This window comes from Ahaetulla prasina, chromosome 2, assembly GCF_028640845.1.
Source record: "Ahaetulla prasina isolate Xishuangbanna chromosome 2, ASM2864084v1, whole genome shotgun sequence".
In the NCBI taxonomy this organism is placed as follows: domain Eukaryota; kingdom Metazoa; phylum Chordata; class Lepidosauria; order Squamata; family Colubridae; genus Ahaetulla; species Ahaetulla prasina.
The window spans coordinates 128302780-128321919 of record NC_080540.1 but is presented as its reverse complement, the minus strand read 5'-3'; the positions used below and the strand labels follow the sequence as shown (position 1 = coordinate 128321919).

Genomic DNA, 19140 nt, shown 5'->3' with positions numbered 1-19140 from the left:
GGTCGCTGCCGTCCGTCAAGCGCCACCTGCAAGCACAACGGCCACGAGTCCACGACTACCAGGGAATCGATCCCTGTTCGAGGGACCACCTCCGTCCGAGTCGAGCACGGTCCACATAAAAGACCCTGCCCATCACGATCGCCGAAGGAACTCTGCCCAGTCTGTTGGGACTAGACTGGTTTCGTGCCCTGGGCATGGGAGTGACTGGCATCTACAGAAGTGACTGTAACCTGAAAGACATTCTCTTTAACGAGTTCAAGATGTCTTCAAGGACTGCCTGGGCAAGTACAAGGGGACCCCTATTTCCTTCAACTTAGACCCCAGGTAGCCCCCATTAGGCTTAAGGCGAGGAGAGTCCTTTGCCCTAAAACCAAAATCGATAAGGAGCTGGATAAGCTCATTAATCAGGGATTTTGGTGCCAGTCGATCACGCAAAGTGGGAGACGCCAATCGTCACCCCCATAAAACCGGACGGGTCAATTAGAATTTGCGCTGACTACAAGGCGACGCTTAACAAAGCCTTACAGAAAAGCGCTTACCCGGTTCCCGTGGTGCAACACTTATTGCACTTTGGGGCAAGGGCAAGTCTTTGCAAAGTTAGACTTGGCCCAAGCCTACCAACAACTGCCAGTAGACGCCCGCACAGCCAAGCCCAAACGATTGTGACGCACAGGGGGCCTTCAAGTGCACCCGATTGCAATTTGGGGTCAGTGTGGCACCAGGGCTGTTCCAAAACCTGATGGAACGACTACTGCAGGGCTCCCAGGGTAGTTCCCTACTGATGATGTCCTAATTTCAGGGAAAACATGGAGGAATTGGGGAGCGTTAAGAAAGGTCTTGAGCATTTTCCGGACAGCCGGATTAAAAGTCAAGACAAACAAATGCCAGATAGGGGTCGAATCACGATTTCTTGGGCTACCGGATAGACAAGAAAGGAATTCACCCTACTGAGAGCAAGGTTAAGGCAATTAGGAAGGCTCCAGCGCCCAAAAACAAAGCAGAGCTGCAGGCATTCCTGGATTGGTTAATTTTACGCGTCTTTTAAAGAACAAAGCAACTGCTATGGAACCGCTGCATAGGCTCTTAGGAAAAATACTGTTTGGTCTTGGGGAAAGTCAGAAAATAGGGCTTTTGAAGCAGTAAAGAACCTGCTCTCAAGTGATAGCCTGCTCATCCAATATCACGACTCATTACCCCTAGTGCTGGTTTATGCCTCCTTATGGGGTGGGGCTGTACTCAGCCATAGACTTCCAAACGGCACAGAAGCCCCTATAGCTTTCTACTCTAGAACGATGTCCTCCCAGAGAGGAACTACAGCCAATTAGACAAAGAAGCACTAGCCATTGTGTCAGGGGTCAAAAATTCCACGAGTATGTCTTTGGGCGGAATTTTGAAATCGTGACTGACCACAGACCGCTACTAGGATACTGGCTGGCGATCACCAACGCCTGTGGCACTTTCGCCACGCTTGACCCGATGGACTATATTCTTAGCCGCTTATTCGCATAAGCTGCAGCATCGACCAGGAAAAGAAGTGGGCATGCAGACGCTAAGCCGATGCCCACTACCAGGGGCGATCAAGACCCCACTCCGGGACGCCCATCCTACTTATTGACTGTTGACTCTGGCCCAGTCACATCTAAGGAAGTGGCTCGGCATCATACCGACATTGTGTTAAGGACTGTACCGGTTGGGTACAGAGAGGGTGGCCGCTGCGCCGGGCGAACGGTTCAAAGAATTTGTTAAAAACGAGATGAGCTCTCGGCTCAAGGGGTGCCTGTTATGGGGTGATCGTGTAATAATTCCTGATAAGTTAAGGGAAAGGTATTGGACCTCCTCCACGAGGGTCACCCAGGGATCGAAGGATGAAGGGGTTAGCTAGAAGCTATGTATGGTGGCCACTCATGGACGCAGAGATTGCTGAGAGGGTAGGGAAATGCCAAGCTTGCCAAGAGTCCAGACCTCTACCCCAACGGCCCCAGTCAGAGAATGGGAAAAGCCCCAAGGGCCCTGGTCAAGAATCCACATTGATTTTGCTGGCCCTTTCCACGCCAAACATTCCTAGTGGTTGTGATGCATTTTCCAAATGGTTGGAGATCATAATCATGAAATCCACCACGGCCAAGCAGTAATCGCAACCCTGCGCCACCTATTCGCAACTCACGGGTTGCCGGACACTCTGGTGTCCGGCAATGGGCCCCAATTCACGGCAGCCCAGTTTGAAGAATACCTGGCAGAGGAAGGCATCCGACATGCCCTCTGCGCCTTTCCACCCCGCGCCGAATGGCCTTGCAGAGCGCTCCGTCCGGAGCGCTAAGGAGGCATTGTCCAGGCTCAAGCCAGGTGACTGGCAAACAAAATAGACTTTTTCCTAGCCGCCCAGCACAGAACCCCAAGCACGCCACCGGAAAAGCCCAGCCGAATTGCTAATGGGACGGAAACTCCGTGCCCACTTGACCGCTTGAACCCCATTACACACCCGAGGGTTACAAGGGGAACTAGAAAAGACAAGGAAATGAGCATAGGCGACCGGTGTGGGCCCAAACTATGGGGACGGCCCTAGTTGGTTCGCAGGACAAATAATAAAGATAACCGGCCCAAAATCGTACGTGGTAGAGCTACCAGACAACCGAGTGTGGAGGCGCCACATAGATCAGTTAAGGAAACGAATAACTGACCAAACCGAACCAAATGAAACAGATCATGACCAATACCAATTTGAATCCACAGCTGACAATGACCCGGGGGAGGCGCAAGACTTAGCTGAGGTCCCAGAGTTCCAGCGACGCCATCAGGTTCCCGAGGGAAGCAGCAGGGAAAGTTCCAAAATTAATCCAAGGCCGGATGGCCAAGAAAAAGAGTCGGCCAACAATCCAGAGCCCGCTGGCCCAGAGAAAGAGCTGGGAGGAGAAAACAGCCTCCGACCAGCTCAAAACACCACCCAGAACTGAACCGCGCAGGTCAGAAAGAACTAGGAGACGCCCAGGTTATTTGCGTGACTACGTCGAAAAATAACATGCAAATAAATATGTAAATAGAGGCAAGTGTTTTCTGGGAGGGGAGGAGTGTTATGTATTCATGTTTGTACCTTTAAATATTTGAGCGGGAAATCAGCACGTTGCTGATTGGTCGAAGCCTCCAGCAGAACAGTATAAAAGGAGAGGTTTTTCCCCCAGCCTGTTGCTGGGTTCACCCTATATTAAAGAGCTGTTGTCACTACCCTGGTCTCCAGCCTCGTTACTTCCCGAACTTAACAGGTATATTCCTGCTCAGGAACTGAAAAATGGTTGCCTCTTGCCTCCAATGAGAATGGAGATAGCATTACGACATCAGTAAAGAAGGGGTGTGAAAGTGTCATCAGCTAAATAAAAAAGGCAAAACATATTTAAAGGGATTTCTACATATATAATTCAATAGTCATGGCTTTTCTTCCCACCAAATGATACTAATACTAATTTCTATTAAAAAAAGTTGAGGAATTAATGATATTTTTATTTATTTTGCACTTTATGCCAGTCCTCCTGCTCTAAACTTGGAATCCTGGGAAATGTAGTTTTGTAAGGATACTAAGCATTCTAAAACAAGCACTGTCCAAAACAATACCATCCAAATTCCTTGCGGTGAGGGAGTCAATTCATCCATATAGATATGTTCTAGACTAAAAATGCATAATCTTTGGATGGCTGCTGGCAAAACTAATTATTAGTGACACAAAAGTCACAGAAGGCAATGTGCTGATGCAAAGTGGGCAGGGCCTTGGAAAACTGCTTTACAGGTTTTTATACCTATATATGGTACCACGGATCTTAGGATTGCAAAGTCCAAAGGGCTGCAGAAGCAATTATTTGAGTAGATACACACAACATCTGAAGCCTTAGACTGCCCGTGTTTGCTCCATATTGCCTGTGCTTTGTTATTTGCTTTAGCTGGATGAAATCTGTCATATTGGACTAGGCTGGTGCTTCCCAAATCTGAATAAATTACCCCACTTTGGGTAAAAGTGGGTGTTTTTTTGGGTAATGGCACATGAAACCATTACTCATCACAACAGGGTAAATCAACTTAAAGATTGCCACATATAACATATTTGAAACTCTCCCAAAGTTTTCCTATTCAGATGAAAATCGATGAAATTACCAATGGTAATTTGTTGTTGAAATGACCTAAAGATCATTCGGTGATGTTTTTATAATACAAGTAGTCCTCGAATTATGGCCATTTGTTCAAATACTGTTCAAAGTTATGATGATGCCGAAGGAAGAGACTTATGACTGGTTCTCAGAGTTCAATAAGACTTTTTAATAAGTGGTTTTGGATCATGAAGGAAATGTTTGGAAGAATGACTTTGCGAGACGAGGGGAAGAGATGTTGCCTAAGCAATGATCAGATAAAAAGGGGAAGAGCCTGCAACCGTTTATCGGGCAAAGAAAGCAAGTTAAAAAGAATCTGCCCTAATGTATCAGACTGTTTAAAAGTGACAGATTTGTACTTTCAGACTTGCAAGTTTTTGTTAATGTAGCCTTATAATAAAATAAAAATGAGCTCGTCTGGTTGTGTTTCCTGTCTAGTTTATTTGGGTGGACTGACCCTGAGCTAGACCGAATAGAGTCCATCACAGCCTGCCATTGACATGTCATAAGCTAGAAATGGATTGACCCTTCTCTTTACTCTTCTTTTCTTGGCATAAGAGATTTAAACATGCACTAATGGGTACATGTTATACCTTCCTAGGTACAACACGTATTGCTATAGTAAAAGCAGGACGGGCCTGTAGAAAAACACACATGGTGTGTCAACTTGCATTTGTTTAACATTTGTTTTTAATGCCCTTAAAATGGAATATACACTTGCTACCAAAAGCATGTTTTTGGAAACGAAGATATGTTTTATAGGAGTTTAGCATATAAAGAAAATCAGAGTTCTATGTAAGTACATAGGGGAAGAGTTAGGGCAATTTAAATTCTGAATCTATATGTTTATATTGAGGATTAGAATATCTATAAATCTGAGATTGATTTGATATAGAATTAACAATAGTAACATATTAATTAATCACTCAGTCCTGGGTAGGCCAACGGGAGACAGCGTGTTGACCCCCAAATGTACAGGACGTCGATTCTTACCAGCCCCAAGTAGCATGGTCAATGGCAAGGACATTGTGAGTTGTATTCCAAAACACCCAGAAGGTTCCATATTGCCTATCTCTGGGTTAACTTACTCTGCCATAGATGATTTTCTATTACATGGAGACAACACAGAATGGTAACACTTATAACAAGGAACCAATGTATAAAGATTAAACAAAATCACAAGACAATATATTGGCAGCATACAGAAGTCATACAAATAATACAGAGGAAAATTACAACAGGGTTCAGCCAGTACGTTGGGTAATAAACAAGAGGAATTAGTACGATAAGGAGGAAAACGTTCACAAATCACTTTTCATAGCACCAGAAGCCCATTTTATAAAATACACTATTAAATTATATGTATTAATATTTATTATTTTATACAGCGCCGTATTCTTGTGCATGGCTGTTTAACAGATAATCCCCATGACAAACAGCTTTTTGCTCCCAAGGACCAGACAATTCAAAGTTTGGAAGAATTGGGAATGAACTGAATGAGAGTCAGTAAAGAACTATAAGTACTGTCACAGCCAGGTACCCTCCAGCTGTGCTAAACAACAACTCTGATCACCTCCGCCAGCGTAGCCAAGGGGAATTGTAATCCAGCGCATTGGTAGGGCCCTGGCTGGCCAAGGCTATTCTACTCTAACTTTGCCTTTGACCTGCACAAGCTCTGAGTTTTTCAGCTCATTTTACATTTCCATCACCAGCTTGCTATAGGCAAGGTTATGCCGTGTTTTTTTGCTTTTCTTTTGCATTCTTGTGTTGCTGTTCCTTTTTCATTTATAATAAAATTATTTTACTCAAAACTGTTTATGTTTTGACTACACACAGTTTTGACTAAAGTAATTTAGTCTGTGTATACAGCATAACAGTCAAGATTTTCTCACCATCATGTGTGTGTGTGTGTGTGTGTGAGAGAGAGAGAGAGAGAGGGAGAGAGAGAGAGAGAGAACAAATTGTTATGGATTGAAATAATATATAGCTGCAAATTTTTAAGGATGGATGTATTGCTTCAAGGATAAATTAATTAATGTGTAGTATGTATTTTCCTTTCAAAAATGTCATCCTGCTTTGAAAATGAATTTCAAAATACATTTAGTTTGTGACATGGGATCATGGTTTTACTGTAATGACTTTCAGAATTTAAGGTCATATTTTTTGAAGAATGGTGATGGTGGAATTTAGTAGTAGTAGTAGTAGTGTCCATGGTATGTCTTTTAGCAGGAAAAAAAATGTGTACATATAAACATTAGAACTGTCAAATTTTGTAACCAGTCTAGATTCTTTAATGGCAGATTGGCTGATTCTATGTCATGAAGGATTCCAAATCTGTTCTCTATTAAATGAACAGCCAAGTCAGCCAACAGTCAGATTTTTCCTTTCTATTTAGGTGGCAGTGCTACTTGCTGGAGTTCATTGGTGGTTGTAGGAACACAAAAATCCTAGGAGAAATCCTTTCAAATCTAAGTATTGGAATTGGAAGGAAAGTGATTAAAAAATGATTGTTACCTCAAACTTATCTGGGCACAGTATTGCCAACTCCACAGCACAGTCCTATGTACAGTTAGACCTGCATAAACCTCATTCACTTACAAGGGATTTATTCTGTTATAATTGCTCACAGGGGGCAAGATCTAACAAAGAATGTACTTCCATGTCCACTTATTGTAAGTAGCCCAATAAGACCTCAGAAAGCCAACATATACAGGACTGGATGAAATGATTCAACTCAACTCACACAGAGAATATCTTAGGCATCATGAAACAGCTAAAAATTAATATATTGATTTGTTCTTTTAATACATCATATATATTTTTTTTGGTTTCAGGTGTTTTAGGTATTCAAGCTTTGGCTAAATCTTCTACAATCTCAAGACTTCTAAAGTTTTGTAAAAGGGGAAAGAAACATTGTAATGGAATACAAAACTAAGAACAAAACAGTGAGGACTGCAAACACAATTCATATAATTCCAGAGAAACTCCAGTCCAGAGGAGTTAGCAGTAGAGAAAAGCGTAAAATGACAAGACAAGACTAAGCCTCGTCCCACCCACGGTGCAGATTTTGAAATCTAGACTAAATGTATTGAGATCAAATGTCCTTTTAAGGACATGGTCTGAATGTATCATGCGGATATGAGATCCTGCAAGCACTTATGCACACATCACTAGTGGGTTTTTTGAGGGGGGGGGAAACAAGGACATGGACTTATCAGTGATATACGGGCACAAAAGTACTTGCAGAATTCAAATACTAGAACTTGAACATTCTCACCTTAGTACAAAAGATGGAAACGTATCAATTCAGTGCCATTTGATGAAAAGTCCTCTTCAAGACAGACAAAAATGGTAAGTCTCCAGAGTTATCAATGCGGATGAATCATAACAGTCATGATCTATATATATATATTTTTCCCTCTGGGGAAATTCAATACATTCCCTCCCCCCGTCACAGTGTACATGATTTTAATTTGCCTGGCTAACTTCAGGGAGAGTGTTTATGCACACCTGGTTTTTCTATAGCTTAGCTGGCCTTAGCTATAGAAATTATAAAGCATTTCCACTGACTAATATGTACACGGGATAATTAAAGGAGACAGATGTAGTTCTCTTGGGTGCTATCCTGTTCCGGTGCCAATTTAGTCTTCTGAGAGACGGCATTTCAGGTCTGTGGGAGGGGTTCTGCCACTTTGCTGCTGCTCCAGCTGCTGCTGCCACCACTGTCACCTGGGGGTTCCTAAAAGGGAAAGGGAAAAGGGAGGAAAACAAAACCAAAGGAAGCTTAGGTTATTCACTTCTGGGATTTTGGACAGCTCAAAAGATTTTGCTAGATGTCTGCAAGGATTACAATGATCTCATGATGTCCCTCTGAGGGACCTCACATTCTACCCTGTTGGATGAGCCCTATTCTTAGCCAGGTGTGTATAGGATTGCAGTTCTTTGTTTCTGATATTCACAAATTGCTCTGTGAATCGTCTAATCCTGAAAACGAACACCAACAACATGAAAAGAAATTTTTACTAGGGTTTTCTGCTTCCCCCCTCCCCCTCCAAGTTTGAATTCACCTTCCAATTCTGCCAAAAAGAGTTTCATTACTGGAAACATTGATCTCACTCAGATTTTTAAAGGCGAATTTCAACATTATTATTTATAATAGGTTTATCACACCTTTTTATCCAAGCAACTTCTATGATTCGTGATCATAGAACTTGTTACTTTAAAAGGAATAAAATTTGGAGACTCCTGCTGCCTGACTCTCAAACACAACAAAGTGAGAAGTCATGATGATCCCAAATACCTCCTAGGGGAGCTTTTTAATGTCAGCTAACCAGCTCTGCCCCTTTTCTATATTTTAAAAAATGCTTATGGATTCTCCTGATTGCTGGCTGCAGTTTGAAAAATGAAGTATCTTTTTGGTTGCTGAAAGATGGATCTGAGAGGGAAGAGTTAATTCCATCTATGGCAGCTGGAAGGCAGAGCTTAAGTTTCTCAAACCCCATTGAGAAATCCTCTCACTTTCAGATAAGTGCCGTGACTTTAGCTCAATGCACTCCAAGTTCCTTTTTAATTGAATAATTCATTGCAACAGACAAAAAACAACAACCAGTGGACAAGAAATGGAAGGAAATGGAAGAGCAATAGATGACATTTAGCAAACACAATCAGTAGTTAGTATCGTGGGATAAACTGTAAGAATATATCCACACTGGAACAGTAGCTATTACAGTACCTTCTGTACATGTTTATCTCAGTGGCAACATCTGAACCGGTTTGCCACCGGTTTGCTGGCAGCGGATACGTGCTGTGTGCCAAGTGCGCACTGCACGTGCGCATGCACCGTGCACTCCAAATGCATGCTGTATGCTGTGCGCACGCATGTGCAGTACACACCAAACGTGCAGAAAAAGGAGGCTTGGGAAGGTAAGTATAATAGTGAGGGGCACAGCAGCTGTGCCGTGCGATTTAGATTCACTAGAAAGTAGGATTTCCTGCTTTCCAGCAATTTTAAATCGCACGGCACAGCTGATCATCGGAAATACCAGTTCAGAGGAACCAGTAGTTGTTGTTTTTTTTTACTACCGGTTCACCCGAAGTGGTAGTTTTTATCACTACCGATTCGCCTGAACCAGTGCAGATCAGTAGGATTTCACTACTGGTTTATCTTACAATGTTTAATAAATATATGTGGATCTGCCCTACAATTAGAGTAGAACCTCTGGTCATGAATGCTTCTGACCACGACCAAATCGGGTTCTGACCAAAAAATTCACCTTTTTTTTTGCAGCTGATTTCCCCTTTTGTGCCAATTTTTTTGTAAGTGCCAAAGTTCCAAAATTAGGTTCAGGTCATGACCAAATCAGTTTGCGAGCAAAGTTATGGAACGAATTATGGCTGTGACCAGAGGTTCTCCTGTATCTACTGGTGGGATTATTTATTTATTTATTGTTCACATTTTTATACCGCCCTTCTCCAAGGACTCAGGGCGGTGTACAGCATAGATAAAACACAAATACCAAGAAATTTAAAATACAATATATCATTAAAAAACTAATTCCATAAGCTGAATATTTAAAATAAGTGGGTAAAATTATAAAATAGAATAACCCCCTTAAAAAACCCACTAAAAACCCTCGATTAAAATTTATCATTAGGCCAGCCCTGCTTGATGAAAGAAGAAAGTCTTAAGCTCACGCTTAAAGGTCCAAAGATCAGAAAGAAGGCGTAGCCCCACAGGTAGTTCCTTCCACAGGGCAGGAGCCCCCACAGAGAACGCTCTTCCCCTGGGGGCTGCCAGCCGACATTGTTTGGCCAATGGCACCCCAAGGAGGCCCTCCCTGTGGGAGCGCACAGGTCGATGGGAGGCTACTGGTGGCAGCAGGCGGTCCTGTAAGTATCCCAGTCCCGTGCCATGGAGTGCTTTGAAGGTGATGACCAAAACCTTGAATCGCACCTGGAAGACCACCGGCAACCAATGCAGCCTGCGCAGGAGAGGTGTTACATGGGAGCTACGAGACGCTCCCTCTATCCCCCGCGCGGCCACATTTTGTACCAGTTGGAGCCTCCTGGTGCTCTTCAAGGGGAGCCCCATGTAGAGAGCATTGCACTAATCCAGGCGGGAAGTAACGAGGGCATGAGTGACTGTGCATAGAGAGTCCCGATCCAGGAAGGGGCGGAACTGACGAATCAGGAGGACCTGAAAAAAAGCTCCCCTGGCGACGGCCGTCAAATGATCTTCTAAAGACAGCCATACATCCAGGAGAACGCCTAAGTTGCGCACCGATTCCCTGGGGGCCAACGATTCGCCCCCCACAGTCAGCGATGGAATTAGTTGACTGTGCTGAGACGTTGGTATCCACAGCCACTCCGTCTTGGATGGGTTGAGTCAAAGTCTGTTCGTCCCCATCCAGACCCGAACAGCCTCAAGGCACCGGGTCATCACATCAACGGCTTTGTTGGGGTGGTTTGGGGTGGAAATGTACAGCTGAGTGTCATCAGCGTACAGTTGACAACTCACCCCGAAACCATGGATGATCTCACCCAGCGGCTTCATGTAGATGTTGAACAGGAGAGGCGAGAGAATTGACCCCTGTGGCACCTCACTTGTGGTCGACCTCTGCCCCCCTGCCAACACCGTCTGCGAACGGTCAGAGAGGTAGGAGGAGAACCACTGAAAAACGGTGCCCCCCATTCCCAACCCCCCCAACTGTCGCAGCAAGATACCATGGTCGATGGTATCAAAAGCCGCTGACAGATCTAATAGGACAAGGACAGAGGAACAACCCCTATCCCGTGCCCTCCAGAGATCATCAACCAATGCGACCAAAGCCGTCTCCGTGCTGTACCCAGGCCGGAAGCCGGACTGGCACGGGTCTAGATAGACAGTTTCCTCCAGGTACCAGGGAAGCTGCCATGCCACCACACTCTCAACAACCTTCGCCACAAAGCGAAGGTTGGAGACAGGACGGTAATTAGCCAAAATAACCGGGTCCAGGGAAGGCTTCTTAAGGAGGGGCCTCACCACCGCCTCTTTCAAGGCGGCTGGGAAGACTCCCTCCACCGAAGAAGCACTAATAATTCCCTGGAGCCAGCCCCGTGTAACTCCTGTGTGGCCAGCACCAGCCAGGAGGGACACGGGTCCAATAAACATGTGGTAACATTCAGCCTCCCCAGTATCCTGTCCATGTCCTCGGGAGTCACAGAGTCGAACTCCGCCCAAGTAATATTCTCAAGACCTGCCTCCGTCGTCCCACCTGAATCCACCCAATCAGCGTCCAGCCCATCCCAGATCTGAGCGATTTTATCGTGCAGATACCTTCCAAATTCCTCAGCACGTCTGTTGTGACCCAGGTTCCTGGACCCGGACTCCTGGACTCGGATGATTCAGAAAGTGAGGGAGAAGACCTGGCCAGCCCTGCTTCTCTTGAGCCCTTTCCCTCCCTGGCACCCACTCAAAGGGATGGGGAGGGGCCGGCACAGCCTGATTCCATGGAGCCTCCTTCTGATTTGGCAACGCCCCAAGAACAGTTTTGGAGCGATGCAAGGTCACGTAGACGTAATCGCCGTGCGCAGCAGCGGAAGAGTTGGGACAAAGCCAAGTCATAATTGTCATGCAGTGACATCTGCAGAGACTATAAATAGGAGGCGGGACTTCCTGGTTTTTTGTCTTGGACAAAGTAATGAGTTGGCGCGAGCTAATGAATTTGGCGCGAGCTAACTATTTCATGGAGGGAAGAATATATTCGTGAGTAATTCTGGCCTTATCTATAATTTCCTCGTTATCTCCAGAAACTTGGCAGGCCCGTGGGTAGACGTGGCCAGGACATGTATCTATGTAAATAAAAGGAAAAAAAAGGAAGGCCTCTGACGGACTCTTTGCTGGGAGTATTGGGGGAAGGGAAACAGAACAACGTCCCTGCAAGGGGTCCTGAAAAAGAAGGGGGTGGGTCACCCTAAACAAGGTGGCTGGGCGGTTATCTGCCGATGCGATAAGAGCGGAAAAGTATTCCCGCTTTGCCGTCCCTATCGCCACTAGATAGGCCTGAATATGCGACCGTACTAATGTTCGGTCAGATTCGGAACGGCTGGCTCTCCAGAAGCTCTCCAGGCATCTTTTCCGGCGCTTCATCTCTCTCAGCTCCTCAGAAAACCAAGGAGCCGGTCGAGAGCAGCACCGGGTCAGAGGCCGTAAAGGCACGACGCGGTCCAAAGCCCCTGCCGCCGCCCTTTCCCAAGCGGCAACAAGTTCTTCGGCCAAGCTGTGGGCTAGATCCTCAGGGATCGGCCCAAGCTCCGTCAGGAACCCAGTTGGGTCCATCAGGCGCCTGGGATGGAACCACCGAACTGGCTCCGTCTCCTTGCAGTGTGGGTTTGCGATTCGAAAGTCCAGGCAAAAGAAGCGAATGATCCGTCCATGGCAGGGGAGTAATGACTAAGTCCCCCACTTCCAGGTCATTCAGCCACTGTCTAGAGATGAAAATCAAATCCAGCGTGTGTCCCCCAATGTGTGTGGGCCCATTCACTAACTGGGTCAGGTCCAAGGCTGCCATGGAGGCCATGAACTCCCGAGCTGTCGACGATGTTTCGCCTACCGACGGCAGGTTGAAATCCCCCATGACCATAAGCCTAGGGGTATCAATCGCCGACTCGGCTATCACATCAAGCAGCTCAGGCAGGGCTGCTGTCACGTGGCAGGGAGCCAGGTACGTGATCAGCAAGCCCACCTGTAACCCCTGGCCCCACCGTATAAAGACAGACTCGCATCCGGCTGTCTGCAGGACAGTGACCTCCCTCTGCTCCAAACTCTCGTTGATAATAACCACTACCCCCCCACCCCTGCCTTGAACCCTCGGCTGATGAAATGCTCGGAAACCCGGTGGGCACATTTCAACGAGGGGAACCCCCCCTTCCGTGCCCAACCAGGTCTCCGTAATGCCCATCAGGTCCCTCTTGTATCAGATCTGAAATGAGGGGGGCCTTATTAATCACGGACCTGGCATTGCACAACATCAGCCGAAGGTCAAGGCCCTGAGGAATCCCGCCACTCGGGGAACAGGAAAAGGCAGAGGGACCGGAGCACGCAATCGCTTGCAAACAGCGATGGTGCGCTCCCCGAACATGATGTGGTCCCCCACTTCCGCCATATCTGCCCCTCCCATAGACCGTGCCAATCGAATAGCCCCCCTGGACATGGGCAGTAGCCTCCTCCCCCAATATCACCCTCGGACCTACCTTTATGTCACGAGTTCTAGCAAGGTCTGGCCCCTCCCAAGTGGGTCACCCCCCCTGACACACCCTAACCCTTCCTCCCCTTAAAAACCCCTTAAAAGACTTAATTAAAAAACTCCTCAAACCCCCTTTAGCTGCATGCCACCTCTCGGGATTCCAAAATCCGTCATCAAGGTAGGCCCTCGATAAGGTGGAATTCTTTCTATTAGAGCTGTTGAGATGGGCTGTGCTGCTGAAGAGAAGCTGTTCCTGGCCAAAGCAATGCAGCCTGCTGGTGATAGATGATGTAAGCTTCTGTTTTGTAAAATAGGGGTCCCCAACCCCCAGGAAGCAGCCCATTACTGGGCCTTGAGCTGTTTGGAACTGGGTTGTAGAAGTGGCGGGCAAGAGCACATGCATGCATCCCCATTTGAGCGAACAACAGATGAGCGTGTGCATGTGCTCTCCATCTGCATGACTGGCAAATGGAGATGCGCCACTTGCCCACCACTCATATGGAATCATCCCCACTCTTCCTCCTACTGGTCTGCAAAGCTGGAATGGTTGGGGAACTCTGTTGTAGGAGACATGTAGGCCACTGGCTTTTCACCCTTCTACAGCATGTTCGAGATATATTCCCAGCACACCATATATCTAGCTTGTGCCTGGTTCATTCCTCCCCAATGGGAAGGTGAGAATGCTTCCTTCATCTTGAGCTGCTTTTCTTTGTATTTGACATTGGGGAATGGCAGGAAACTTTCTTTTAGTTTTTATATGAATTCCAGAACTTATCTTCTTCACCCAACTGTCTTTGTAATTCTGCTGTCCCATGCAGGTCATCTGCTGACCTGTGAATGACAGCATAAAATTGAGGAATATTTTCTTTGGTGCTTTTGCCTTGCCTAGTAGTGGTGTATTTGTTTGGGCAGGCTGGGAACCATTAGTTGTTTCTCTAACTGCTTCCCAAAGTTTGGACTGTTATTGTCGGAATGGGACCTTCAGGCTCCTACCCTTGGCCATGCCTCCTTCTCCTCCAGGCTTCCGCCTCTACCCATTTACTTCCAGCTTTCCTCCTTGGCTGGCCCTCCCCTAGCCATTTGCTATCATTGGGCTGAAGGAGAGAAGCTGATCATCTCACGTACTTACTCTCCTTCAGGATTCTACACAATATTGGCCACATTTTATACTAGGACTGTGTCAATAGACTATACTCTTAGTTCTTTTCCTGAAATGGGCTTAATGGTGGACTACCTCCCAGTGTTGTCCCATCTCTGGAAAACATGGATCTGGCTGCAAATTGTTAAGCCTTCCGCTGAAATATCTGTCAGGAGCTATTTGCTGATGTTGTCTCTTAGGCATCTGGTTAATGTGTAAAATTGCCCTCTGTGTTAAATCCAGGACAGGAAAAGAATCTAAGTAGATGATTCCCAGGATATATCTTTTGGTTCATCCCCAAAGCAGAAATCCTGCTGCCAGAAAAACCAACCCTAGAAATAGAAGGAGGAAATGGTGTTTGTTTGTTTGTTTAATGTCAGATTTCCCACCACCGGGGTCAGAGTTCTCTCTCCCTCTGCAGATGAAAACTCAGAATATCCTATATCATCTGAGATTTATAGCTCTAATCAAAATGACACTGAATAATTCAGTTGCCTTCCCTAGCTGTTGATTAAATCTTCTCATATTATAAAATGACATGATTAGCTTGGCTGAATGGTAAGGACAACCTTAATAAAACAGTTAAATATCTGAAGGGCCAATATCTTATGAAAACAAACAAGAACCCTTCCTTTTGAGTAAGGAAGCATTGTGTGGCCAGGGAAAGAGAAAGACTGAGGAATTAGCTGAGTCCATTAAAATGACAGCTTGGCAATTATTTTATACTTAAAGGCTCTGGGGTACCTTGAGGGCTGTTGGCAGGATTTTTGCATGAAGACAGAAACAAATTTTTTTCATATTCTATCCCTCTGTGAAATGTGAAGATTGATGCTGTGTAATTTCTGGTCATTAACTAGCTTCCCATGTGTGGAGAACAGAACAGGAAGTAAATGGCAAAAGACAAATTCTCTTTATGCCTTCCTTTTTATCTTGTGTTGGGGTTTTCTTTTTTTGGTTAGGGTTGAAACCTGCCACTGGAGATTCCCCCCCCCCCAAAAAAACACATTAATATATATCTGGATCCCACATACTCCACCTCGGTCTTCACCACCTAATACTTAATCTTTTTCTTGCCAAACACTGAGGGAATTAATCTTGGTCCTGACAGAGCTTATATTAAGCACTCCTCAAATAAACCAAATTGTTTTGAGCAAGTGACAAAGAGATAATGAAGTCGGTTCTTGCTCCAGAATCACAGCAGGAAATTTCCTTCCTTCCTTCCTTCCTTCCTTCCTTCCTTCCCTCCCTCCCTCCCTCCCTCCCTCCCTCCCTCCCTCCCTCCTTCCTTCCTTCCTTCCTTCCTTCCTTCCTTCCTTCCTTCCTTCCTTCCTTCCTTCCTGTCTGTAAGAATTTAAAAGAAAATCTAAGTCATTGGATGAAAGCAACTGAGCTTGACAAGGCCATTTTAGGGGTGTTCATTGTATTAAACGATCTAATTCTGAATTGGATTGTGTGGGAATCATATTATTTGGAAAGGATCTGGTGCTTTCCAATAACGATACATATAGTCAACCTCACAATATGACCATTTGCTGAGAGACCACTTGAAGTTACAAGTCACTGAAGAAATAATACTTATGCCAGTCCCCAAATTTATGAACACTGCAGTGCCTCTAGGGTCCTGTGAGCAAAATTTTGGCTCTTGGCGGCTTCAACTCCCCCCTCCATTTCAGCCCTTTTGGCTGTCCTGCACAGCAGCACTCTTGATGATGTTGCTGGGCCTGATGTAGATACCTGGGGCCTTCAGCAATCTCAGCCAGATGCCACCAGCCCAGGCAACTACTTCAGCCAAGAAGTGCCACCTGAAACTCTCACTGCAGTCAGCCACTCCGACTCCACAGGGCAAAGCCTCAGCCACTCCGACTCCATAGGGCAAAGCCTCAGCCACTCTGCCATCCTGCGCTCTGCAGGCCCTGTTGCACCCAACTAACCTTCACTGTTTTCTTTCCACTGCTGATAAGTAGTATCTGGCCTGATCCTTTGTGAAGCAGTAGGCTGGCTGTGCCAAGCTTTCTTCCCAAGTCCACTTGCACTGTTCCCCAAATAGCATGTGCTGTTCTCCAAATATCATGCACTGTTCTTGTGATGCTTTGAAAGGCCTCAGAAGTTTTCCAAAGGCTTTCTGAAGCATTATGAGAATGGCACACGCCATTTGGAGAATGACGTATCTTATTTGGAGAACAGTGTGAGTAGCCTCAGGAAGAAATGGGCAGCAGATGTTTCACATAGGAAGAAGGTAAAGATCAGCTGGGCACAGAAAGGCCTGAGGAGCGCAGGACAGATGGGTTGACTGAAATGGCTGGCCACAGTATGGGGCTTGAGGTGGCACTGCTTGGTGATGCTGAGACTAAAATAGAGCCCAGATGATGGTGGCAGCCGGTGAAACTGCTGACTGCTCTGTGGTAGGAGATGACTAGGCTGAGTCTGAGGGAGACTCAAACCTATCAGTTGAGCCATGATGGCACAGTGTTTAGAGGGCAGTACTGCAGGCTACTTCTGCTGACTGTCAGCTGCCTACAAGTTGGCAGTTTGAATCTCACCCAGCTCCAGGGTAACTCAGCCTTGTATCCTCCTGAGGTTGATAAAATGAGGACCCAGATTGTTGGGGGCAATTTGCTGACTCTGTAAACCGCTTAGAGAGGGCTGTAAAAGCACTGTAAAGCAGTATATAAGTCTAAGTGCTATTGCTAATGCTATCAGTCATGAGTCCCTTCACGCCCACAAGAGATCTAAGCCCAGCTCACCTTGAATTTCTCTGACCCTTAACTACTACCAATTTGCTTGGGCTGTTAGTAGTTCAGATTCTTGTAGAGACCTTAAGCTTGCAATAAATCTTTATACCCATTTGGACTGCCTGTATCTCCTGATTTCCCTGGCACTTGACACCTGGGCCTCTACCCCAGTGCTGCTACCACAAAGGAGTGTCACTGGGCAGGGTGGTTAAAAGATAAAAGATGAAGGTAGAAATAGGTGGGTGGCGGAAGTTGAAGAAGAAGTGAAGAAGGCAGTCCTTTAGTTTACCAAGGATCGGGGCTGAAAGGGACCAAGCCAAGAAGGCATAACATCTGGTGGGATTCTGTTAATAACACTAACAGGGACTGTCACTGAGCAATGCAATCACATGACAACATACTTTATGACTGCATCACTTAGTGGTAGCAATTCTGGTCCTCATTACTGTTGTAATTCGAGGACTATGTTTTATTGATTAAGACCAGCAGGGCTGTACAGAGGTGCTTTTCTTCAATAATGACTTGAGCAAAGCATTCCTGCAAATGCCTTCCTCAAAGGAGAAGGATTTTTTTTTCTAAAACAGCTGTTCAGCTTCATCTGGCAGCAGCATCTTCTGCATATGGGCCCCTGCTCTGTACAGTGACTGCTGTTCATGAGGCAGATCAGACCATCAAGGCAAACTTCCCCACCTCAATTCTCTTTCGAAGTAGTTCTCTGAAATAGGCAACAACTAATTTTACAGTGGATTTGCCATGTTAGCTTTTCAAAATGAGAAGTGGCAAAGTCATTCATAAGCAGGATGCACTGTGTTTAAAAAAGCTACATTATTTCTGTAAAGATAAAGATCATGGTAAGTCACATCAGCATTGATAAAACAAGGGGCCTCAAACTCCGTAGTGCCGCAACTTGATAAAATTTCAAACAGAATTGACCTTTCTCATCAGAATTCAAGAATCTGCTCAAAATAATACAGGCTATCTAAAATTAAATATAGAGTCTTGAGAAATGCAGTGGGTTTGGAATGTGAGATTGGCAGCCCTTTAATATAAAGTATTCCCTCTGAGCTGACAAGACATTTCATCATAATAGGTTATATATTTGATCCTGGTTCTCCACTTAATGAGGAGAATAAGTTTGCAATTCCTGTTGAATGTAGAGGGTGAAAGTATGAATGCTTACAGACATTTTTTTTCCTTTTTAACCTCAAATTTTAGTATTATTGATATGGTATATAATCAAGGAATTTTAAAGATTCTTTCCACTTGCAGTCCAAAATTCACAGTTCATACTTTTGCTAAGAACTGGGACAATATAGTACAATTTTCTACCATGTGTCTTACTGAACTAAGCTATGCGCATCGAGCTCTGTTTTTAAAAGAAATTAATAAAAGTCAAATTCCAGTATTTGGAATCTTTTGTATATGAGATGGGTGGCAAATAAATTAAATAAATAAATAAATAAGTAAATTTGGAATTGTTTGTATATGAGATGGGTGGTAAATAAATAAACAAACAAATAAATAATAAAATTTAAGCACAATTAAATCTGAAGCCAAAATCCCACCTTTTCTTATTGTTTGCAAAAACAAAATAAGACTAAAAATAATTAATTTTTATTGCTTTTTTAAAAATAAAAATTAATAACCAAATCTCCAAATCTCCAAGATTAATATCAGGATACAGTCCTGATATCCATCTCATATGGGAGGCTGTCCCAAAGGGCTAGAGTAACCATTATGCATTAGATACATTCAGTGGTAGGTTTCAAATTTTTTTACTACCAGTTCTATGAGTGTGGCTTGGTGGGCGTGGCATGGCTTGGTGGGCATGACTTGGTAGGCGTGGCAGGGGAAGGATACTCCAAAATCTCCATTCCCACCCCACTCCTGGGAAAAGGATACTGCAAAATTCCCAT

At 45.1% G+C, this 19140-nt stretch overlaps 1 protein-coding gene across 1 annotated transcript in view; it reads right to left on the bottom strand.

Moving 5' to 3' along the window:
* Positions 1-3300: 3300 nt before the first annotated feature.
* The window catches only part of CYGB (cytoglobin), an 85508-nt gene continuing 69668 nt past the window's right edge, over positions 3301-19140 (bottom strand). Inside the window, exon 5 of the mRNA XM_058168932.1 lies at positions 3301-7869. Coding sequence (XP_058024915.1) covers positions 7795-7869 — 75 coding nt within the window. The 3' untranslated portion in view covers positions 3301-7794. The remainder of the gene's footprint in view (positions 7870-19140) is intronic.